At 49.4% G+C, this 24,934-nt stretch overlaps 2 protein-coding genes across 11 annotated transcripts in view; one reads left to right on the top strand and one right to left on the bottom strand.

Moving 5' to 3' along the window:
* On the bottom strand, positions 1–19,541 carry ABCB8 (ATP binding cassette subfamily B member 8). Its single transcript, XM_034423506.3, has 16 exons — positions 19,116–19,541; positions 16,902–17,205; positions 15,609–15,758; positions 15,329–15,423; positions 14,815–14,920; positions 14,491–14,652; positions 13,609–13,694; positions 13,052–13,149; positions 10,816–10,921; positions 10,696–10,729; positions 10,079–10,215; positions 9,232–9,326; positions 2,877–3,010; positions 2,306–2,453; positions 1,515–1,765; positions 1–326 (listed from the first exon to the last, which is right to left on the bottom strand). Exons 1-16 carry the CDS (start codon positions 19,241–19,243, stop codon positions 249–251), a joined length of 2,112 nt encoding a protein of 703 aa, XP_034279397.1. The 5' UTR covers positions 19,244–19,541; the 3' UTR covers positions 1–248.
* ATG9B (autophagy related 9B) overlaps positions 19,118–24,934 on the top strand; it is a 13,915-nt gene continuing 8,098 nt past the window's right edge. For 2 of the 10 annotated variants that reach the window (XM_087894347.1, XM_087894350.1), the window contains exons 1-6: positions 19,642–20,023; positions 20,498–20,545; positions 21,060–21,278; positions 21,376–21,419; positions 22,716–22,780; positions 23,234–23,416. In XM_087894347.1, coding sequence (XP_087750473.1) covers positions 21,176–21,278; positions 21,376–21,419; positions 22,716–22,780; positions 23,234–23,416 — 395 coding nt within the window. In that variant the 5' untranslated portion in view covers positions 19,642–20,023; positions 20,498–20,545; positions 21,060–21,175. Of the gene's footprint in view, positions 20,226–20,497; positions 20,546–21,059; positions 21,279–21,375; positions 21,420–22,715; positions 22,781–23,233; positions 23,417–24,934 lie in introns of all 10 variants that reach the window. The other 8 variants (XM_034423505.3, XM_087894354.1, XM_087894352.1 and 5 more) reach the window with 7 other exon arrangements.

The following is a 24,934-nucleotide window of genomic DNA, read 5'->3' on the forward strand; positions in this document are numbered from 1 at the left end:
TCCAAACCCAAAAAGGCTGTATTTGAAAAAAAAAAAAACCTCAAGTGTCAAATTGCACGCAGCTTCCTTCCCCGCCGGGAAAGAGGAAAGCCGTGTTCCCTGAAACCGACAACAGAGCATCCCAGAGCAACGGGCTCTGGGCCTTTCCCGAGCAACCACCTCGGGAGGGGCTGGAGGCCGAGCGAAAGAGGGCAGAGGGGGAAAAAAAGGGGGGGAATCCGGCAAACTGACTGCTGTGGCCTCCTCCTTCAGATGTCCTTGGCTTGCCGGCGGAAAAGCTCTGCGTAGATGCCACCTTTTCGTAAGAGCTCCGAATGGGTCCCGGCCTGGAAAAGGGAAAAAAACATGCGGGTCTTGGGAAGCCGAATTTGAAAAGCTTGCAAACAATTTCTTGGATTCACAAGCCCAGCATTGAAGGGACCCTCCCACCACCGACAATCGAGACTTATTTCTCGTTTGGTTGAGCTGAACGGGGAGCTGACGGTGTCACCAACAGCGTCAGTGTCCCTTTAAACAGCTCCCCAACTCCCGGATTGTGGATTGGTGCCGGGCCGCGGCCTGTTTGGAAACTGGGCTGCCTATGCAACAGGAAGCTCCATTTGTGCACGCTAAACACCCACTAGAACAGGGGTCCCCAATTTCCGGGTTGTGGATCGATACCGGACCATGGCCCGTTTGGAAACTGGACCGCATAAGCGGCAGGAAGCTCCATTTGTGCGCACCCGCCAACTGGGCAAATGGAGCTGCATGTGCTCGCGTGTGAACCCACTGCTTACACAGAAACATCCTGTCTCCATCTCCATCCCTGCAGCTGCCATCACTGGACAGCAAAGCCAGAAAGGTTCGGACCGCCGCACTAGAACACTGTTTTATTTGTGAAGAGAGACACCCAGCGAGAAAATGCTCAGCTGCAACAGGTGGCAGGCCTTAATCCTAGTTTTAATTGGAACCTAAGAAGGCTCAGCCAACAGGGTCTCTTGCTCGAGGAGGGGGTTGAACTAGAGGACCTCTGAGGTCCCCTCCAACTCTGGGATTCTATGATTCCGTCAGGGTCTCCTGTTCGAGCAGGGGATAGAAGCACCCGAATGTAAATCACCTGACCACAGGGATGCCGAACATTGGTTAAGGGTGAAAAACGGTTAGCAGTCACTCATGAAATGAATTTTGCCCCATTTTACGACCTTTCTCACCATCGTTGTTAAGCGAATCCATGAAATTGTTTACTCGGTATTCACATGAAGTGAATTGGGCTCCACCCCTTTGACTTTCCTTGTCGGGAGGTCGCAAATGGGAGGGAACCATGTGAACCCTGGGACGCTGTGACCATCCCAAATACGAGTCAGCTGCCGAACATCTGGATATTGATCACGTGACCTCAAGGATGCTGAGATGGTCGTTAAGTGCAGGAAAAGGTCCTTTTTTTCAGTGCCGTAGTGACTTTTAGCGGTCACTAAATGAATTGTTGAAAGTCCATTGCTTCTTCTAGCGCATGCGTTCTCAGCCTTGGCACTCACCTCTGCCACGCGGCCCTTGGACAGCACCACGATGAGCGAGGCCTCCTTGACGGTGCTGAGCCGGTGGGCGATGACCAGCACGGTGCGGCCGGCCACGGCCCGGTTCAAGGCCTCCTGGACCACGTGCTCCGACTCGGCATCCAAGGCGCTGGTGGCCTCATCCAGGATGAGGACTTTGGGGTTCTTGATCAACGCCCGGGCGATGGCCACCCGTTGCTTCTGTCCTGCCGACAGAGTCACGCCACGCTCGCCTGGGTGGGGGGAAAAGAGGGAGAGGCCGATATGAGAATGGGGGGGGGTGTTTGCACGGGACGAAGCATTGCAGGCCGGGAGTTCCACGTTTTGTGTGACAGCGTACGTGGACCCGAATTCCAAAACTGATCTGCAAAAAGCAATCAGTGTGGTTTAGGTAAAAAAGGGAGAGGAAAGGAAACAGGGGAAAGGAAAAAGAGGAGAGAAGGAAGGGAGAGACGGACGGACGGACGGAGGAAGACGAAAGAAAGAGGGAGAGGAGAGGGAAGAGAAAGGAAGCAAGGAAAGAGGGAGGAAGTGGGTGTGAAGGAAGAAAATTGATGCAGGGAGGGGAGGGAAGGAAAGATGGAAGGAAATGGGAAGGAGGAGGAAGGGCGGAAGAAAATGGTTTGGAGAGAGTGATAAAGGAAGGAAGGGGAGGGAAGGAGAGAAAGAAGGAAGGAAGGAAGGAAGGAAGGAAGGAAGGAAGGAAGGAAGGAAGGAAGGAAGGAAGGAAGGAAGGAAGGAAAGCCCCCTGAACTGCCAGATGCTTTCCTCACCCACAGTCGTGTTGTATCCATCCGGAAAGCTGCGGATAAACTCGTCGGCATTGGCCAGCCGGGCAGCCGCATAAATCTCAGAATCCGAGGCACAGGGCTTGCCGAAACGGATGTTCTCCATGATGGTGGTGCTGAAGAGCACGGGCTCCTGAAACAGAGGCAAGTGTGTGTGTGTATGTGTCTGTGTGTGTGTGTGTGTATTAGGGCCAGCCCAACTCCAGCACAGAGAGATCCCGAGACAACTGTCTGTCACTGCATGAGACGTTTGTTAACAGAGCGTCATTCCATTGTACGACTTTTCTCACTATGGCGGTTAAGTGAATCGCTGACACGAACCTAGTCACGCGTCCGTGAAGCGAATCGCAGCCCAGCGGTCGTTAAGAAAACCAGCCTTCTCCCTTGGCTTTGCCCAATGGAAGCTTGACTGAGCCTGGCACGCTGCGACCGCTGTAAATGCGAGTCGGTTGCCGAGCGTCTGGATTTTGATCAGGTGAACTCAGGTGACACTGCAACCGTCATCCATACGAGTGGGCTGCTTCTGCTTCCAATTCTGGGCTTCCTGACTTCGTACCTGGTTAATGAAGCCGATGACTTCCCCTCGGAGCCAGGAAGCGTCCAGGGTGCAAATATCCCGCCCGTCCAGAAAGATGGCCCCCTTGGTGGGTTCGTAGAAGCGCTCCATCAGAGCCGCCACGGTGGACTTTCCTGAAGCATGGAGAGAGAGAGACGGAGAGAAAGATAAGACACCGGGTTGGACATGGTCCAAAGTAGAGGTGAGATTCACTTACCTTCCCTATCAATTCGCAAATCTGAGCGTGCGTGCGTGTGTGTGTCTTCGCTTCGCTCGCACGTGCCGCATCTGCACATACTCATGGTCTTATGTGCATGCGCAGTGCTCGTGCATTCCGTCCGGGCAGGTGGACGGAGCCTTCCGCAATCGCCACTACCGGTTCGCCCGAACCAGAGAGAATCTGGCTGAATCCCACCTCTGGTCCAAAGGGCCCGTATTTGGAGAAAGATGTTGTGGTCCAACAGCAGCCTGTGGAGCTGGCAGGGGAGTTGGACAGCGATAAAGCTGAGGAAGAACACGGGCCAGTCCTGGAGGCTGGGGAAGGCCCGGATGAGGGCTCTGCGTCAGAGGCAGAGATGGGGCCGGGGCCATCGGGGAGTGATGTGCGGACTCCGGAGCCTCCAGAGGCTGACAGTGGAGAGGCAGAGGAAGAGGAGGAGCCTGTTCCTAATGCACGCATGAGAAGAGCTGCCAGAAGGCAAGAGCAGCTCAAGCAAAGAGGACGACTCGGGAGTAGGGCCAAAAGATGGCTGGCCCCTCCCATAAGGCTTAAAAGGTCAGCAAGGGCTCTTGCGTTTTTTGTTGGAAAACAACATTGATAAACTTGGTTCTTATCTTGCTCGGCGTCCTCTTCTTCTGAACTTTTGCCAAGAGAAGCCTTTGGCAGTTTGCCTAATTATACCAATGTTGGTGATAAGACTTTATGAAGACTTTGTTTGATTTAGTTTGGACTACACTGAGGAGTTAGTTCTCAGCTGTTCTAATAAAGTCTGTTTGTTTTCGAACTGTTTGCGTTTAATACTAACTACTTGGGCCTGGGTCACAACAGAAGAACAGGAGGAGGAGATGAAGGGGGAGGAAATGAAGGAAGAGGAGGATTGGAAAATGAATGGATGGAGGAGGAGAAGGAGGAAGAGGAGCAGAAACTAGATGGGTGGATGTATGTGAAAGAGGAGGAGGAGAAGGAGGAGATTATTAGATAGATAGATAGATAGATAGATAGATAGATAGATAGATAGATAGATAGATGGATGGATGGATGGATGGATGGATGGATGGATGGATGGATGGATGGATGGATGGATGGGAGGAGGAGGAAGAGGATGGATCCTTTCAGTCAATCACTGCATTTGCTGGAGGAAGTTCACTTTCACTGCATGGGGGGGGGGGGCAGGGGGAATGCAACTCCACGCTCAGCAAAGGAATCAATCCCAGGGAAGAAAGGAAGCAAACATGGAGAGGACAATGAATGAGATTGGGATAAGGATCAGTGGAGGGATCAGAATATCCCTCCCCCCCCCCCCACACACAGAACAACTGAGTCACGCACCGGAGGTCCCACTTACAGTTGCAAGAAAAAGTATGTGAACCCCTTGGGATTACGTGGAGTTTTGCATGAATTGGTCATAAAATGTGCTCTGAACTTCATCTAAATCACAACAATAGAAAAACACAGTCTGCTTAAAATAATACTACACAAACATTAGATGTTGCCATGGTTTAACTGAACATAACGTGGAAACATTCACAGTGCAGGGAGGAAAAGGTATGTGAGCCCCTAGCCTAATGACTTCTCCAAGAGCTAATTGGAGCCAGGAGTGAGCCAACCTTGACTCCAATCAGTGTGAAGATATTGGATGTGTTGCTGACAGCTGTCCTGCCCTTTAAAAACACACACCTGTTTTGGGTTTACTGGTTTCAAGAAGCACTGCCTGATGTGAACCATGCCTCGCAGAAAAGAGCTCTCAGAAGACCTACGATCAAGAATTGTCGACTTCCGGTTTGCTGTTTGTCGCTGCCAGACGTTCCTTTGGGATCGTCAGCTTCCATCGCCTGTCAGAGCCGCCTTCACAGCGGAATGGCGGCTCGAAAAAACTCCGTTTCCATGAGGAAACGGAGATAGAGCCGGCAGGGGTGGGTAGAACTCTCTGCGGAGTCCCAAAAGTTTTTCCTTTACTTTTGGGACGGAGCGGATGAGATGCCCCGTATCCCCAGCCGCTGCTCCGGGCTTTGGGAGACCTCTGCTGATGCAGAGCCAGGCGTCAAAAGCAAGCCTGCAAATTTAACAGACTACTCAAAGAAAATGTGAGCTGGACCTGTAATACTGAACCGCAAGTATTTTACTGATTTTTTAAAAAAATTACTTAAGAGAGAGGAGGAAAAGAAAGAGGAAAAAAAGCCTTTTAAAATGGCGTCGGCTGGAGGAGAGGCTGAAAGGGAAAGTCCTTCCGTTTTCTATTACTACAATGTAGCGAAATAAATACCACTGGCTACATTTGTAGACAAAACTTCGCTCCTGTGTCTTTTTCTCTTTTTTTTCCCTTGGAGATCTGATATTGTTGTTGATTGGAAAGAAGTCTTTCTTGCTTTTTTTTAACAAAGCCTGCCTGGGCGGAAACATGGCACTGAGACTCATAAAGTCAGATAAACAAGAAGGGGGGGGATTCCCCCACCAATAACTTAAAGGAACAAGTCTTAACTCTTCAGTCTCAGAAACCTGATTTTAATATAATAGAATTTTTTATAGAGGAGATTGAAAGAAGGAAGGAGATTGTGAATCAGCAACTTGAAAAATTTAAGCAGGAAATTAAAGAAATTAAAGAATTGGTGAAATTTAAGTTTGATTCTTTGGAGAAAAAATTCTCAAAAGTGGCTAAGGGTTTTACAGAATTTATGATACAGTTGGACACAAATACTAATGTACTAGAGTCTAAAATGGAAGAAATTCAAGATAAATTGGACAATAGAATTCAAAAAATTGAAAATGATTTGACAAACACTCAGGATGATAGCTTAGAAGAAAAACCTAAAATGGATGCTGATCAAAAGTATGGTAATGCAGAAAATCTGCAACAGAAGATTGAAAAAGAGATTTTAATGGTACAATACAACTTCACAGAATATGCGATAAGATTAAGAGGTTTGCAGGAAAATAATAGAGATGATTTAAGGAAAATATCTTCTGAATTTCTAGCTGGGATTCTAAAGGTTCAACCTGACGAAGTGTTTTGTAGGATTGACAGAGTTTATCGAATCAACTCCTGGATTGCTAAGCAAAGGCAATTGCCTAGAGATGTGGTGATTTATTTTACAGATAAAGAAATTAGGAATAATATCGTGCAAAATTCCTTCAATTCTAATTTGCAATTGTATGGAAGAAAGATTTGGATTTACAAGGAACTCCCACCTAAGATATTGATGGAAAGGAAGAAATTTGGTTTTCTGGTGAATGAGTTAAAAAAGAGAAATATTTCATTCAGGTGGGACGCCCCAGTTGGTATTATATTTAGATACCAAGGAGAAAGATATCAGCTAAATACTGTTGAAAGAGCGGAAGAATTTTATCAAAATAGGTTGAAAATGAATTTAACATCTTCAGGTATAATACAGGATAAGCAGAAGGAGCCGGAAATAAAGGTAAAATATCGAATTACAGAGACTGTACCAGATGAATTGCCTTTGGATTTATTGGATACCCCAGCTGGACTATCTACAAATTTGAGAGAAGTGGCATCTAATTTTAATGTGATGACTTATCAAGGCAAGGATAAGCATGGAAACCAATTAGGGGATATACAAGGGATAAAAAAAAAACATGAGATACAAAAACAAAACCAACAAGACCAATCTACAAAGCAGAATAAAAACCGACCAGATGATACACAATTTGTAGAAAGGAAACCAGGATGGAAACCAAACCCACAAAAAGAAAAGAAAAAAAGAAATAGGTGGCATAAAAATAGAAATTTCTAAATCAGGCAACAGTGAAGCCAGTGACTTTAAAATATGAATGATTATGTGTAAACACAGAAGAGGCGACGTATTGGTTAATATCATCCTGAGGATTGTGGCAGATCTCTGCATGGCCGTAATCTGGGGACGTGAAACGAGCCTTAAACTGATGGATTTGAATTATCCATTTTGGAATTTCTTTTTGTGTTGATAAACATATTATATTATCTTGAATCACAAGGCAAGAGAATTATGCTGGGGCATGCAGAAGATCGGGTTGTTACCCACTACGATGATGGGAATTAATAATCCTGATGAAACCCATAATTATTACTATATGGAATATAATTATAATGTCACTCGGGTGGTTGTTTTTACTTTTATATATATAAGAAGATATTTACTACTGATGGGGGCAGATATGATTGAAGATCCTGAATAAACTGTTGCACCAGCAAGCTATGTTACCCGATTATGGATGTTGGTTCTACCAATCCAGTGGAAAGACCTCAAAGAAGATACTATATGGATTATAAATTTAAAGTCATTGTCTTTTCTTTTTTTTTATTTAGATATAATGGAAAATATAGACATATATTTTTAAGTAGTGTGGGCAGTGAATCAAAGATATTAAGAAATGTTGTGTATGGTAATTTTGCATGATAGTGGGTGAATAAGCTAGTTAGTAGATTGATTAGTCTAAGAAAAGGGATTTTTAAGTGATATATTTAGGGGAGTGGAGGAAATGGATAGAGTGGAATAAATGTTAAACTAGATTTTATGGGGAAGGCCGCTTTGAAATGTTATAGTAATATATATAGAAGATTAAATGTTAAAGTAGGACTTATCGTATAGTTTTAAAGTGGAGAAGTTATTCTATAATGTCATAGTATAATGTCTTTTTTTTTTTCCTTTCTTTTCTCTTTTCTGAAATGTATGGATAAAGGGGGATGTTATAATATTAATAATATTTTTAGTAAGTAAAGGTCAATATCTAGAGGAGGAAGTAAGTAATCTGTTATGAATTAGGTTTTTTTTTTGTTATGAAGAAGTCACAGGGGGGGATGGGTGGGGAGGGGGGGTTAGGGAGGGGGAGGGAGAGGGGGGAAAAAAAGGGGGGAAAATTTGTATTTGAAAACTTTTTCAATAAAAAAAAAAAAAAAGAATTGTTGACTTGCATGAAGCTGGAAAGGGTTACAAAAGTACATCCAAAAGCCTTGATGTTCATGTGTCCACGGTAAGACAGACTGTCTACAAATGGAGAAAGTTTAGCACTGTTGCTACTCTCCCTAGGTGTGGTCGTCCTGTAAAAATGACTTAGAGTGTCAGCTAAAGACCTACAGAAATCTCTGGCACATGCTAACATTTTTGTTGACACATCTATAGTAAGGAAAACATTAAACAAGAATGGAGTACATGGGAGGACACCACAGACCATTGCTGTCCAAAAAAAATATTGCAGCATGTTTGAAGTTTGCAAAAGAGCACCTGGATGTTCCACAGCACTACTGGCAAAATATACTGTGGACAGATGAAACCAAAATTGAGTTGTTTGGGAAGAACACACAACACTATGTGTGGAGAAAAAAAGGCACAGCACACCAACATCAAAACCTCATCCCCACTGTAAAACATGGCGGAGGGAGCATCATGGTTTGGGGCTGCTTTGCTGCCTCAGGGCCTGGACGGATTGTTGTCATTGATGGGAAAATGAATTCCAGAGTTTATCAAGACATTTTGCAGGAAAACGTATGACCATCTGTCCGCCAACTGAAGCTCCGCAGAGGATGGGTGATGACTCAAAGCATACAAGTAATTCAACAAAAAAATCAACAGCACAGAATACGCCTTCTGGAGTGGCCCAGTCAGAGTCCTGACTTCAACCCGATTGAAATGCTGTGGCATGACCTTAAGAGAGCGATTCACACCAGATATCCCAAGAATATTGCTACACTGAAACAGTTTTGTGAAGAGGAGCGGTCCAAAATTACTCCAGATCGTTGTGCAGATCTGATCTGCAATTACAGGAAACATTTGGTTGAGATTATTGCTGCCAAAGGAGGGTCAACCAGTTATTAAGTCCAAAGGTTCACATACTTTTTCCTGCCTGCACTGTGAATGTTTCCGTGTTATGTTCAATTAAACCATGGCAACATCTAATGTTTGTGTAGTATTATTTTAAGCTGTGTTTTTCTATTGTTGTGACTTAGATAAAGTTCAGAGCACATTTTATGACCAATTCATGCAAAACTCCACGTAATCCCAAGGGGTTCACATACTTTTTCTTGCAACTGTATTTTTTTAAAAAAAGAAGTATCCTTCGCCACTATGCCAAATTCCAAAGACCCGGTGCCACCCACCCCGAGAATCCAGCCCCCCTCTCAAAGGAGGGAGGGAGCCTTACCACCACCAGATTGTCCCACGATGGCCACCGTCTTGTTAGCGGGAATGGAGAGGTTGAAGTTCTCCAGGACTTTGTAGCCCGGCCGGGTGGGATAACTAAGAACAGGGAGGGAGGGAGGGGAGGATATTAAAAAAGAGGTCAACAGGGCTAGGGGTGACAGTGGAGGCCCACCTCCCCGCTTCTGGGTAAAGCAGCGATTCCCCCCCCCCAATCTTTCTGGCACCTGGGACGGGTTTCGTGGAAGACAACTTCTCTGTTGCTTCTACGGCCCGGTTCCAAATAGGCCAGGGCCCGGAAACTGGTCCATTTCCCAAGGGTTGGGGATTCCTGGACTAAAAGAACCTCCGAGGTCCCTTCCGCCTCTATTCTGATAGATTGCTTGAACAGGGAGCTGGACTAGATGATTCTGTAAGGATCTTCTGCTTGAGCAGGGGGTTAGACTTCCTTCTTTCTCCTTCCTTCCTTTCCTTTCCTTTCCTTCCTTCCTTCCTTCTCCCATTCCTTACATCTTCCTTCTATCTCCTTTCCTCCTTCCTGCCTTCCCCTCCCTTCTCTGCCATGGTCTGTTCGCAACCGGGTTGCACGAGCTGGAGCTGAGTGGGCTCGTGCGCACAGCTCCATTTGTGTGAGTGGCGGGTACTCACACACACAGCTGCATTTGAGTGGTGGGTACTCGTGCGCAAGTGAAGCTCCATTTGTGCTAGTGGCGACAACTCGCATGAAACCATTTTCTCTCCCTCCTTCCACTGCCCGCCCACAAAGGTTGAGAGCCCTGGCCTAAGATATTTTTCATAGCCCATTTTTATCTCCCCTCACAACCCCTGAACCTTTTGGCTTTGAGTTTCACCTGAAGGTCACATCCCGGAACTCAAGATGCCCATTCAGCATGCTGCAGGTGAGCATTTGTCTCTCGCACAGAGGGGTCTCTGGTGACATGTTCATGAACTCAAACACGCGAGCCCCAGCACTCATGCCCCGTAAGACCTGCAGGAGTGAAGAGAGGGGTCTCAAGGTACGAGCTGTTTCGTTCCCAGGCCCTCCTGGGAAACACCAGCAAACACCATACATATAGGCAGTCCTCAACTTTGCGACCACAACGGCACCCCAAATTTACATTGAGACATTCCTTAAGCAATCTTTGCCCCATTTCAACAAATTTCTTCAGTGAATCGCTTCAGATTTTAACTTGGTCACAGGGTTGTTAAGGGAATTGGGCTTGCCCTTGGACTAAGGTCACCAAAGGGGATCACAGGGCCCTGGAACACTGCGATATTCATAAATATGAACCGGGTATCAAGCTTCCGAAGATAATTATGCAACCATGGGAATGCTGCAACGGTCATGTGAAAAAAATATTTTTTTCAGGGCTGTTGACCCCGGGACATTGCAACAGTCACTAAATGAACTGTTGTAAATCGAGGACTACCTGAATAATGTTGCCAAGCATCTCCCCAGCCCACCTACCTGTCCAAAGAGCACCGTCATGCTGGCCATGGAGCTATAGAGAAAGAGAAGCAGTTGGCTCTCAAGGGCCAGCCAGCCAGCCCAGTGTCAGCAGATGGGATGGGATGGGGACGGTCTTACCGTTGTACGGTCTGGGAGGACACCAAAAACGACATGAGGTCGCCAGGTGTCATCTCTTGTCCAGCCATGAGGGAGCCGCCTACAAAGATGGTGCCGAGCACAATACCTAGGAAGGAAAACAACACGGCTGTAGGACAAACTTCCCCAAAGTTTCTGGTTTTGTGGAGGGGATGATTCCACATATGCGTTAGGCAAGCAAGCGTGTGTGCACAACTCTATTTGTGTGGAGCTTCACGTGAGAGAGCAAGGGATGCGTGGAATCTCACACGCACAACCCTTTGCCCATGTCTTCTGCGACCCGGTTTTGAACATGCTATGCCCCAGTACTGGGCTGCGTCTCCGGTGTTGGGGACCCCTGATTTACGTCAACCATTTAGAGCAGGGGTCCGCAACCTGTGCACCACGGCCCACTACCAGCTAATCACCGCTGTGTCACATGAGTGGCTGGTCAGTGCATCATCTCTGCACGCACACAACATGCACGAGTGTCATCTCGGGCACTCGCAGCCACTTGCACGAGCCTCATCCTGGGCACACATAGCCCCACTCATGTGAGCCCCACCAACAATGTCGCGGGTGTTCATGTGCACACATGCACATGCACTTGCCCCCTACCACTAAATCATTCCCTTTCCCCCTGCTCCGGGCCGCCAACCCAGAAAGGTTGGGGAACTTTGATTTAGAGGTAGTCCTTGATTTACAACACTTTATTTAGCGACTGTTCAAAGTTACAATGGCATTGAAAAAAGTGACTTAGAACCGTTTTTCACACTTGGGACCTTTGCAGCATCCCTGTGGTCATGTGATGAAAATTCAGACACTTGGTCACTGGTTCATATTTATGACCATTGCTGTGTCCCGAGGTCAGGCGACCTTCTGACAAGCGAGGTCCAGGTGGGAAGCCAGATTCACTTAACAACTCGGTTACTAGCTTAGCAACTGCAGCGGTTCACTTAAGCACTGGGACAAGAAAGGTCGTAGAATGGGGCAAAACTCACTTAACAACAGAAATTTTGGGCTCAGTTGTGGTCGTAAGTCTAGGTCTACCTGTATATAGCTGTTGGAAATGTCATCAATTGCCGGGATCATATTATCATATGAGGTAGTCATGCAAAGAAGCAAAGTATTATTGGGTGAAAATACAGACGTGGTTAGAGGGAATGCTGCAGCAACATATAGAGTTAAGACCAGAGGTATTTCTATTGGGAATATTACCAGAAAATAATAGTAAAGAAGATACATATTTGATTATTCATATAACAACAGCGGCCAGAATTGTATTTGCACAAAATTGGAAAGCAAATAAAATCCCGTTGGAAGGAGAAATTATAAAGAAAATTTTACAATGTGCAGAAATGAACAGACTAACACTGAGAATAAAAGATAAAGAGGAGTCGATGTATTTCAAGATGTGGGGTAAATTTTACGATTGGTTAGAAAAAAAATATGAATAAAGGTATGGAGATAAAATAGGGAAAAGATGGAAAAAATAATTAGAAGAATAGAAACCCAGATGATGCCTAGATAAAGGGAAAAAGGGAAAGGGGGGGGGGGTAAAAGGGAAAAAGTGAGAATATTATCAAAATGTACACAAATGATGAAATAGATGTAATTATTAAATAAATAAGAAATTGAAATGAGAAATAGATGTAAATACAAAATCGGGGCTGCTCGAATACCATTCTAGATGGAATTGAAAAGGGAAACAACAAGAGAGAGGGAAAGGAGTTAAGAGAGAGGAAGGGAGAAGAGAGGAGAGGAGAGGGAGAGATAGAAGGGAAAAGGAGAGGAAGAAAAGGGAGGGGAAAGAGGAGTAGAAGAGAGGGTCAGAAAGGGGGGAAGAAGAGAGGAGTGAGGGAAGGGAAGGGGAAATAAGAAAGAGAAGGAGAGGAAGAACGAAGGAAGTGGGAAGAGATAAAGGAAGGAAGAGAAGGGGAGGAGAAGAAGAAAAGGTGGCAAAGTAAAGAAGGGTAAATAGTAAAAGAGCAGCCCCGAACAACTAAAAATGAAAGTTAAAAGATGAATGGAAAATGATGGATAAAAGATTGTACATTTAAATATGTTTATGAGAAATAAAAATAAAAACTTTTTTGAAAAAAAAATATAGCTGCCCACATATAAGACATTCATCTAAAACAGACTGGACACGGAGTCTATCCTGAAACGTCCTAGATGCCCTGCCAACTGTGCCCTGGGAGGCGTCCAACACAGCCGATGCAACAGAGCTTCTACTCACTGTTCAGTGCCACGTTGGAGAGCCCCTGGAAGAACGCAATGCCCAGACCCAGGTTCATGTTGAGGCGGCTGGAAATGTCCACTTCAGTTGCATATTCTCTGCGAGGAAAAAAAACAGTGAAATTGAAAACTCTGGCAGGGTCACAGCACAACTTTGGCAACTTTTAAGTTCCCCAGCCAACAGGGGTTTACCAGAATGGATAGGACAAGGACAAGAACAAATGTAGGTAGACTACTTTACCGCATTTGTGGATAGTGTAACTTTATTAGTAGATGGTGGGTATGTAGTGAACATAATATATCACATTTTTTGATAAGGAAACTTTATTAGCAGATGGTGGATATGCAAACATAATAAATCACATTTTTTGACAGGGAAACTTTATTAATAGATGATGAGTATGTAGTAAACGTAATATATCTTGACTTGAACAGAGTGAAAAAAAATTGCTGGCTAGGGAATTCTGGGAGTTGAAGTCCACAAGTCTTAAAGTTAAAAGTCTTAAAAGGGTCCTTAAAGAGAGCGGGGCATGGAGGGATCTCCTTTGTGGTACTCACTGGACCTCTTTGGGTTCCATGGCAAAGGCCCGCACCGTCCGGACGTTCCCCAAGGCCTCGTCTGCCACAGCTGTGGCCTTAGACACCTGCGAAGAAAGAAGGAAGGAAGGAAGGTCACTCAGTGGCTGGCTGAGCATGGGAATTGGCTGCAGCCAGATAGAACACAGCTACGACAAAAATACAGGTAGTTCTCGACTTATAACAGTTCATTTAGTGGCCGCTCAAAGTTATGACGGTCCTGAAAAATGTGCCTTAGGACCATTTTTTTCACACTACCTTTGCACCATCCCTGTGATCAGAATTCGGGCGCTTGGCAACTGGTTAATATTTACAACAGTCGCACTGTTCTGGGGTCATGTGATCCCCTTTTGTGGCATCTCTTACGACAAAGAAGCCAGATTCACTTAACCAATTGCATTACTAACTTCACAGCTGCAGGGATTCCCTTAACAACTGTGGCAACAAAGTTTGTAAAATGGGCCGAGACTCACTTCACAAATGTTTCATTTAACAACAGAAAAGTGGGGTTTACCTGTACATACGGAGCTTAACCCAAAGAAGGACTAGGAAAAGCGAGGGTTGTGTCGAAACAGAACAGACGAGATCATAAGTGAACATAATAACATCATATTTTTGATAGGGAAACTTTATTAGTAGATGGTGGGTATGCAGTGAACATAATATATCTTGACTTCAACAGAGAGAAAAAATTGCTGGCTGGGGAATTGTGGGAGTTGAAGCCCACAAGTCTTAAAGTTGCCAAGGTTGGACACCCCTCTACTAGATAAAGCAGGACTTGAATACAAAGAGTTCTGGGCCTCTGCCAAACACGTTTACTTCGGAGTACGTTCACACTCATTCACACAGGTTACTCTTCCCTACCTGTTCTTGGGCTTTGCGGGAGAGCCTCCGAAGGGAGGTGCCGAGAAAGGTCCCGATGCCCACCAAGAAGGGCATCACCACCACAAGCAGCCCGGTCAGCTTAGGGGAAATCAGATAGAGAGACACGAAACAGCCCACGGTTTGAGTGAGGCTGCGCAGACCCTGCAAGGTTGGGGGTGTGGAGAGAGAGACGACAGCATGAAAAGAGACGCCCTGTTAAAGAGGGAAGGGAACCTCCCCCATCCTATTTGTGTGAGGGGGCCTTAAATCACAGCAGAATTGCCCCCCCCCGACCCTTCTGCCCCTGCCCCCCATGAGCCAAACCTGAGAGATGACCAGCTTGAAGGAAGATTTGAATTCCTGGATGTCGGCGGTCAGGCGATTCACCAGGTGCCCTGTCTGATTGGCATCGAAGAAGGCTATCTCTTCTCTTGGGAAAGGAGAGAACTAGGGTTACACGGCCTCCAAGGTCCCTTCCAACTCTGTGATTCTGTCAGGGTTTCCTGCTTGGGCAGGGGGTTGGACTAGAAGACCTCTAAAGTCCCTTCCATTATTCTATGATTCTCCTGCTTAAGCAGGGATTGGACCAGATGACCTCCAAGGTCCCTTCCAACTCTGTGCTTCTATCCTTCTGTACGGGAATAGTAAAGGTAAAGGGTCTCCTGCTCGAGCCAGGGTTGGACTAGAAGGCCTCCAAGGATCCTGCCATTATTCTATGATTCTATCAAGGTTTCCTGGTCTAGCCGGGGGGTTGGACAAGGCCTCCAAGGTCCCTTCCAGATTCTGATTCAATGCAGAGTCCCTTTTGGACCTGGCCACCCATTTCCATGGCCGTTACCGGAGGAAGGACGAGAAGAGCTGCTTCCGCATACTGCCAGCTACCTTCTCCCCGATCCAGGACAGCAGCAGGATGTACCCAAAGGTTAACACACCCTGCGGCCACAAAAAAAAAGAAAGAAAAAAAGAATGACGTGTTGCCATCCGGAGTTGTGCGCTGCCAATCACGACGTTGAGCATTGATGCGCTCTAATCCCCCGATGGGGGTGGGGTGGGTTTGCGGGGATTTAGACAAAAATAGAATCTGGCCCGGGGATTGAGAGGAGGAGGAAGATCATCACCTGAAGGCCGTAGATGGTCAGCAGGCGCAGGGCCGGCTCGCGCACCATGCGCAGGTAATCACCCACCCGCATGTGCTTGGCCACCACGTTCACCATCTGGCCCAGCAGCAACGGGATGTGGATGTTGAGCATGGCCGCCCCGAAGGCAAACTGGAGGGTGGGAAAGAGAAAGACTTGGAAAAACGCACCGCTGGGAGTCGTTGAGAAACTTGTGGGGTTCAAGAGGATCGCTGGAAGGGGAGCCGGCAGTGTGCGGCAGCCGGCACAAAAAGCTCATACGATCCTTGGTTGTATAAACTCTCCTTTCCTGCTTTCCTTCTCCCATCCCTTCCATCTTCCTTCTTTCTCCTGTCTGTCTTCCTCCCTCCCTTCCTTCTCCCATTCCTTTTCTTCTCCCATCCTTTCTTCCCCTTCCTTCCATCTTCCTTCTTTCTCCTTCCTTCCTCCTTCCTTCCCCTTCCTTCAATTCCTTTCTTCTCCCTTTCTTTTCTTCTTCTATATTTTCCCCTTTACTTTTTTCATTCCTTTCTCCTTCCTTCCTTTCATTCTTTCCATCTTCCTTGTTTCTCCTCCCTTCCTTCCCCTTTTCTCCTTCCTCCCTTCTCCCATTCCTTCCATCTTCCTTCTCTCTCCTTCCTTCCTTCCTTCTTCCTTCCTCCCATTCCTTCCATCCTCCTTCTCTTTCCTTCCTTCTTCCTTCCTCCCATCCCTTCCATCTTCCTTCTTTCTCCTGTCTGTCTTCCTCCCTCCCTTCCTTCTCCCATTCCTTTTCTTCTCCCATCCTTTCTTCCCCTTCCTTCCATCTTTCTTCCTTTCCTTCCATCTTCCTTCTTTCTCCTTCCTTCCTCCTTCCTTCAATTCCTTCTCCTTCCTTTCTTCTCCCTTTCTTTTCTTCTTCTATATTTTCCCCTTTACTTTTTTCATTCCTTTCTCCTTCCTCCCTTTCATTCTTTCCATCTTCCTTGTTTCTCCTCCCTTCCTTCCCCTTCCTTTTCTCCTTCCTCCCTTCTCCCATTCCTTCCATCTTCCTTCTCTCTCCTTCCTTCCTTCTTCTTTCCTCCCATTCCTTCCATCTTCCTTCTTTCTCCTTCCATCCTCCTTCCTCCCATTCCTTCCATCTTCCTTCCTTCCTTCTTTCCCTCCCTCCCTCCCTCTTCCTTCTTCTCCAGGGTCCTGTCCAATTCTATTCTAATTTAATTTCCTTCCCACTCAAGAGTCCTTCTGAGCAACAGGCTACACTGGCCTGCCTCCATCCCCCACCCACATTCTTAACCACAGGGCAAAGACCCTCACCACGATGGCCGCCGTCACTGCCAGTAGCTGAGGACGCAAGAATTTCCAAAACATGGCCCAGTTGAAATCTGGCTCTTTTTCTCCAGGCATGCAGACCATTTCCACTTTGGGCGCTTCCTGACAGAAGACTCTCTTGCTGAAGCCGGCCCCCAGCCCCACCAAAGCCGGCCCCGCCCACAAGGCTGCCATCCGGCCCAGCGGGACCAGGTGGCGAGGCAAAACCAACAGGACGGCCGGGGAGAGCTTGGGGGCAGTGCGGGGAACCCGGCGGAAGCAGGACTGCCTGGCATGGCTTCCAGAGTGCCTGCAAGGAAGGAGAGAAGGAAAACATACAATCACATATACAAATTGTGAGAAAAGATGGGCGCGCTTGCAAGGGGTGCCTGCCTGCCCTCTGGTCCCTGGGCATCCCATTCGCCCAGGGTTAGCCCCCAAACCAAGCTTCCCACCCTCAATCTACGACGGGGGCAGGTAAGGGGTAGCAAGAGCATTTCTCTCTGAAGGGGTCAAAGCATTCTATGTAGAGGGGGTTCCAAGTGTGGAGTTGAGTGGTTTTCTTGCCAACATTTCATGACCCAACTAGGTAACATCATCAATGCTAGAAGGGAAAGGAGGAGGAGGAGAGGGAGGACAACTGTGGGGTCCTTTGAAGTTGGTGGGTTTTCTTGCTGACGTTTCATGACCCAATTAGGGAACATCATCAGTGCTAGAAGGGAGGAGGTTTGAAGGGAGGAGGAGGGTTTGCAAAGAGGAGGAGGAGGAGGAGGAGGAAGAAGGAAGATGGACTGTGGGGTCCTTGGAGCTCTCTGAGCCGGGTGGTTTTCTTGCAGATATTTCATGACCCACCTAGGGAACATCATCAGTGCTGGATGGAGGAGGAATAGAGGAGGAGGAGGAGGAGGAAAAAGAAGAAAAGGAAGAGGAAGACGATGTTGCCCACTTTGGGGAATGAAACGTCTGCAAGAGAACAATGCTTAGGGAGCACTAAGGACCCCACAATCTTCCTCCTCCTCCTCTGGGTCTGTAACAAGTTGCCATGACAACTTGCTGCAGAGCAAGAGTTACACGAAATCTCAAACAAAATGGGGGAATAGAATCATTCAAGAAAGGATGCAAAAGGAGGGACTGAATGAAACGCGAAAGGAGAAAAATTATAAGTATTTATTTATTTATTTGGAATCATGACATTGAATTGTTCAATTGTCCAAGGGTGAATTGTCCAGCGGGGAGTTGGCTGGGCAAGTTCTCCCATTCCCTCCTTCTCCTTCTCCTTCTCTTTGCAAACCCCATTCCTTTCTAGCACTGATGATGTTACCTAGTAGGGCGATGAAACATCTGCAAGAAAACCACCCAGCTCAGAGAGCCGCAAGGACCCCACAGTCCTCCCTCTTCCTACTCCCCTCCCTCTTCCCTCTCTCTCCCTTCTAGCACTGATGATGTTCCCTAGCTGGGTCATGAAAGGTCTGCAAGAAATCTACCCAGCCCAGGGATGGTTGATTTAAGGAGGCTAATCACCAAAGTGCAACATTAGCTCAGTGTTTGTTCTGTCTCACTGGAAAACAAGCACCACCGTAGCCCAGGAGTGTGTCCTAGGAATGACGGAGTTGGGAGGGACTTCGGAGGTCTTCTACTCCAACCTCTTTCCCAAGCAGGAGACCCTTAACAGAATCATAGACTCGCGGAAAGGACCTCGGAGGTCATCCAGTCCCACCCATTACTTGCTGAGCACGCTTTGAGACTCATCGAGACCCTGGGCGGCTTACAGGAATGTTCAGTAAACCATGATTAAAGGTATTGGCATGACCTACCACTGTGTAATCGTGGTTTATTGAACATTTCCATGCGCTCAACAAGTACTGGGCGGGACTAGATGACCTCCGAGGTCCCTTCCAGGTCTATTCTGACCTATTGAGCTGTTTCGCACCAGAGGGGAAAGCAGATAAAGAAAAAATTGGGGGCTTTTCCAAGCACCGAATTCCAAGGAAAACCTGGAGGCGGGGGGAAGGGGGGGGAGGAATCCCAACTGGGGTGAAAACCAAAGAGCGCGCATGCGCCATGCCAGTCCTGGCCGGCTTTGCTGGCTCAGCTCTTCCCTTGGTGGGAGAAAGTGACTTTCCCACCCACCGCGGCCTAGAGCCAATAGGAGAGGAGCAGGAGGAGGGACTACGAGTCCCGGCATGACTCGCGAGGCGGCCTGACCCCCATTGCGGTTACCTGGCAACGCCGGGGGCCGGCGAAGGGCCCTTCATGGCCGCCTCGGCGCGGGGAAGCCGCCGGCCGTAGGGGGAGCAGCGGCCTCCGGCCAGGCCCGGCCGCAGCAGAGCCAGCCGGGCCAGCAACATAGCGGCGACCGAAAGCGGCTCCCCTCACGCCCTCACGAACCGTCGCCGCCGCCCACAATGCCCCGCGCGGAGAGGAGGGGGCGTGGCTGAGCCACGCGGGACGAACAGCCGCGCAGGCGCAGAGCTTCGAGGCGCGCGTGGAGGCGGCGATGGCTCCGCGCAGGCGCGGGGCGAAGACCCCGTCGGCTCCGCGCCCGAGAAGCTATCCGCGCATGCGCAATGACAGTCGTTGAAGCGCGGCTCCGCCCTCGGGAGGCGACCTCTACAGGCGCAATAAGAGTCTGCAAAGAGGCCCGCGCAAGCGCAATAAGAGTCAGGCTAGTTCATGCAGGCTCGGGTCAGAGGAGACGACCTGCGCAGGCGCAATAAGAATCAGTGAGGTTGGTCCACGCCGGCTCCGCCCCCTGGAGGCGATTTAGGCAGGCAAAACAAAAGTTGGTCTACGACGGTTCCACCCTCGGAAGGCGACCCGCGCACGCGCAATAAAGAGTAAATGGGGTCCTGGCCGGCTCCGCCCACAGAAGTCGATCTGCGCAGACGCACTAAGAATTGGTGAAGCTAGTCCACGCCGGCTCCGCCCCCGAGAGCTGTCTGCGCAGGCGCACTAAGAGCCGGTGAGGCGGGGGCCACGCTACTTTGTGCCAGAAAACAGTCAGCGCAGGCGCAGTAATTCGGCTAGGCGTGACCCCGTTGTCTCCACCCCCCGGGAGGCGTGGCCTCGGTACCCGCGGGGTCGGACGCGGCTCCGGCCCGGCGTGACTCAGGGTCGCTCCTTCGTCGGTGAGCGGCTGCTTTTCCCTCCTCCGGCCCGGGGAGGCTCCGAGGACGGGGCAGGGGGCGTCCCGTTGGCGGGAGAGGGGTTGGCAGCGGCCGGAGGAGGCGTCGTTAGGGGCGTTTCGCGGGATCTGCCGCTGCTCCGCACCTACGCCCGCCGCTTCGGACTTGCGACGCCCCTGAAGGCTGGATCTGGGTGGGGGAGGGGGTGAGTTCGAGTCCTGCCTTGGGCTGCGGGTGTGGGGGAGGCTGGGCCAGGCTCTGTCTTGCCGGCCGGCCCACCTCGCAGGGTTGTTGTTGGGGGGGCGGGAAAGGGGAGGAGGGAGGAAGAGAGTTGGGGGGGGTTGGGCATCTTGAGTGGCTAGCAAGTAGTGAAGGTTTTAAAAAATGGAGAAAGGAGACTGGGCAGCCTCCTCGTGCAAGGAGGTTGGGCTAGATGACCTCAGAGGTCCCTTCCATTATGCTATGCTTCTGTCGCAGAGCTTGGGCTAGACGACCCCGGATCCCTTCCAATTATTCTGCTATTCTGTAAGTGTCTCCAGTTGTTGTTTTTTTTGTTTTTTTTTTAAATTTGATTGATATGCCGCCCTTCTCCGGAGACTCAGGGCGGCTTACAATTTGTTAAGCAATAACGCATTAAGTTTGAGCCAGAGGTTGGACTGTATGACCTTCAAGTTCCCTTCCAACCCTGTAATTCGGTCAGGGTCTCCTCTTGGATCAGGGGTTGGACTAGATGACCTCCAAGGTCCCTTCAACTCTGTCCTTGCATGTTCTAACCTGATGGGGCGCCACCGACTTCTCCCCAGGCTCCCTGTTGACCGGACTTTGGGGGGGGGGCAGGAAATGCCTTCTGCGCACAGTCTCAATGGGGGGGTGGGTCATCTTGCTGCAGGGGTGTGTGTGTGTGTGTGTGTGCATCCTTTTGTGTGGCTGTCCTCTTTCTGGCCGAGAAGATCCCAGTTGTCGAATCCCATTTTTTTGCTCAGGGATTTTGTCCGCTCTCAGTTGCGTGCGTTGTGACTGTGTGCTTTTTTTGTTGCAGGGTGGCCGGCGATTTGAGGGCGTTGGAGGACGGCTGCCCCGCTAGCCCGGAGCTCTCCAGGGGAGGGGCTCTGTTTCTGTGTGTGGTTGTGTGTACCTCTTTGTGCGCCCGGCCCCATGGCGGGCAGCCAGGAACTCTCGGGGGAATACCATCCCTTGCCAGTTTACGAAGATGAGGATGATGAGGAGCTGCTGGTCCACGTGACGGAGGGGCTGAAAGGTACCCTGGGATTTTGGGGAGGGGGCTGTGTGGAGAAGTGGGGGGGCACGTGGGGAGACTCCTTGAACCCTAATTTTTTTCCTCCCCCCACCCACAGATTCCTGGCACCACATCAAGAACCTGGATAACTTCTTCACCAAAATATCCTTGGGAAAAATCCCCCCCCTCACCCATGGAAAAAAAGCCCCTTCCTCCAGCTCAACGTTACAGCCGTCCTTGGCTTAACAACCGCCAGATGTTTCTTAAGGGAATGGGCCGCCATCCCCAAGGGAAGCCCTCCCGTCGTCCGGCTGGTCACCCAGTGGGTTGAGCAAACCTGGTTTGGTCGATCGACTTGACCGCAGGAGTGGGGATGACGTGAGCCCAGCACACGACGACTGTGCCGACTAGGAGTCGGTTGCCGTGAGCAGCCGGATTTGGATCACCGGGGGGGGAGACTGCGGCGGTTGTAAGGATGAAAAATGGTCGTCGGTCAGAGGGTTCAGGGCCATTGGAATGGTCACTAAATGAACTGTTGTAAGTCAAGGACAGTCTGTTTAGTGACCGAAGTTACAACAGCACTGAAAAAAAGTGACTGAGGACCATTTTTCACACTTAACAACCATTGCAGCATCCTGACGGTCATGGGATCAAAGCTCGGACCCTTGGCGAGCGACTTGTAGTTATGACGATTGCTGTGTGTCACAAAAATCACTTGATGTCCTTTTGCCACCTTCACAAACAAACTCACTGGGGAAGCCAGATTCGCTTAATGACCGTGTTGCTAACTTAACGACTGCAGAGATTCATTTAACAAAGAGGGCAAGAAAGGGAAAGGGTGGCACAACTCACTTAATGACCGAGGTAAGCAAGGCTGTTAAAGGAGGCAGTTCTCACTTAATAAACTCACTTAACGACCGGGGCAAGCAAGGTTGCAAAACGGATACAACTCACTTAACAAACTCACTGACCAAGGTAAGCAAGGCCATTAAAGGAGGCAATTCTCAACAAACTCAATGACCGAGGTAAGCAAGGTCGTTAAAGGAGGCAATTTTCACTTAATAAACTCACTTAACGACTAGAACAAGCAAGGTCGTTAAAAGAGGCCATTCTCGCTTAACAACCAGGGCAAGTACGGTTGTTAAATGAGGCCGTTCTCATTTAACAAACTCACTTAATGACCAGGACAAGTGAGGTCATAAAAGGAGGCACAAGTCGCTTAACCACTGTCTTGCTTAGCAATGCAAATTTGGGGCTGGATTACGGTCATAAATCGAAGACCACGCGTCCAGGGAGGCTGGCTGAACCCCCCCAGGCGTGGAATCTGTCTTAAGCTTCCCTGAAGTGTCTGTCGCTGTACAGGTCAACCCCCCCCTCTCTCCCCCACCTCCGTGGGTCATACGGTGGGACGCATCCTGTGGCCAACATGGTTATATTTTTCCTTGACGGCATCTCCACATCTATCACTTCCACCAGAGGAACGGCTTCGGCTGCATGATGCTTTCCGACGTCTTTGAGCTGGTGTAAGGGCCCCGACCGGGTGCCGTCCGTCCCCACTCCTCCCCCCCACCCCCCGATTCCCTCCGGGTGGGGGGGGCAGCCAGAAAGAGGGCTGGCCTTTAGGCGGGTGGGGGAGTTGCGCTCCCTTCCTGCCCGGTGGGCCCTCGATCCTTTGGCGAAAGGGGCGTCCTGGGGCAGGATGTAGAACGTAGAACTCAGAACGGAAGAGAACAATAGAAGAAGAAGAACAATGGAACAGGGAACAGGACGGAGCAGAAGAGTATCCGGAATAGAGTTGGGAGGTCGAACCCAGCAGGAGTTCCCTCTGCCATGCCAGACAAGGGACCCTCCTTCAAAGCCTCCAGTAATGGAGCACCCACAACTTCTCAGAGTGGGGGGGGCGTTTCCCCAAGCCCTCCCTCTCGTCCCCAGCCACCCTCCTGTCCGCCCCCCCTGACCCCCACCCCTCTCCCCAGGCAGTTCCTGTTTGTGGCCACGTTCTCCACCTTCCTGCTCTGCTGTGTGGAATACGACATCCTCTTCGCCAACCAGCCCGTCAATCACACCCACCCCGGCGCAGGAGGAAGGGGTTTTGCGCCCGACCGTGGCAAGGTGACGCTGCCGGATGCCATCCTGCCGGCTGCCCAGTGTGCCGAGAGGTGAGTAGCCACCGGCAGAGCAAGGCTGAATTCGGCAGATGCACCCGGTTCTTTAACAGGAGCTGAGACAGGCATCGTGTTGGGCCATCAGTGCAGGAAGCCGAGCCGAGCATCGCTCATATCTCCGGGTGGGACGAGGGTCTTGTTTTCGGGGGCGCTGAGCAAAAGGGAACAAAAGACACTTTGTCCCACCTCCCCTCCCTGCCGCCTTCGGAACCCCTGTCAGCTTGGCACAAGCCCTTTCTGGCTTATCGGCAAAGATAGACTACCTCGGCACGAGGAGTCTCGCCTATTACGGCTTGCTGATCTCACGGGGGGGGGGCTGGCTGAAGGGTGAGAACTGTGGGCTAATCCACCTCGAATCTGCTTTTCAGGATCAGCTTTGCAGGATGCAGGTACACCACATCCTCGACTTACGACAATTTGCTTAGCAACCAACATTACAAGGGCACATTGGGACACACACACACACACGCACACACACACGTGCGAGCCTCTCTGGCTTATCAGTCAAGCTAGGCTGCCTTGGCATGTGGAGTCTCTCCTTTTCGGCTGTGGTTGAGCCCCAAGGCAGGCAGTTCATTTAGTGACCATCTGAAGTCGTAAGCAGCACCAAAAAAAAAGAGACATGGGGCTGTTGTTTGCGCTCAACGAGAGTCACAGCGTCCCCGTGGTCAGGTGATCAAACTTCAGGCACTTGGCAGCCGGTTCAGTTATGACGGTTGTGGTGCTCCCTTTCCAACGAGCCAAGCAGTCGACAGGGAAGCCGGATTGACTTAACAGACGGGTGACTCATTTATCAGCCGCAGGAAGTCACTCAACAGTGGGGGCAAGGAAGGGGAAATGGGATGCAACTCACTTGAAATGAAATGTCTCATTTAATGGCAGAAAGGTGGGGCCCAGTTGTCGTAAACCGAGGATTGTCTGTAAAAAATAGCTTCCCTGTGCTATCCGTGGGGTACCAAAAATGTCATGGGGGTGCTGGTGAGCTGGGGGGGGAGGGCAGATACTTCAGAGACCTGCCCTCGGCTCAGTTGAGAAACGTTTATTTAGAAATAGTCCTCGGTTTAACAACCATTCCTTTAGTGACCGCACGAAGTCACAAACCGCATGGAAGACATGGACTTATGACCTCGTTTCATGCTTACAGCCACTGCAGGTCACCTGATTTACATTTGGGCTCTCGGCAACCAGTTCGTATTTCGGACAGTCACGGCATGTGACCCTTTCCCAACCCCCCAACCCCCCCAACCCCCCGATGAGCCAAGGGCCAAAACCTGGATCCGCTTAATGACCGGGTTCCAAATTTTAAAACGGCGGGGATCCACTTAACGAAGAAGAAAAGTGAGGCGGCCTCAGAGGAACTTGGCCAATGTCTTGCTGAACTGAAGGAATTCCAGGCTCCGCGGCGGTTGGACGTGAAGGACGGCCTGTGTTTGCTCAACGGCTACTTTAGAAACTGGAGCAGCTGTTGCCGGGCAAGAGCCCTGAGTTGCTGTCTCCAAGGCTGCTGTTCGA

This window comes from Pantherophis guttatus, chromosome 4 (assembly GCF_059756535.1).
Source record: "Pantherophis guttatus breed Tessera chromosome 4, ASM5975653v1, whole genome shotgun sequence".
Classification (NCBI taxonomy): domain Eukaryota; kingdom Metazoa; phylum Chordata; class Lepidosauria; order Squamata; family Colubridae; genus Pantherophis; species Pantherophis guttatus.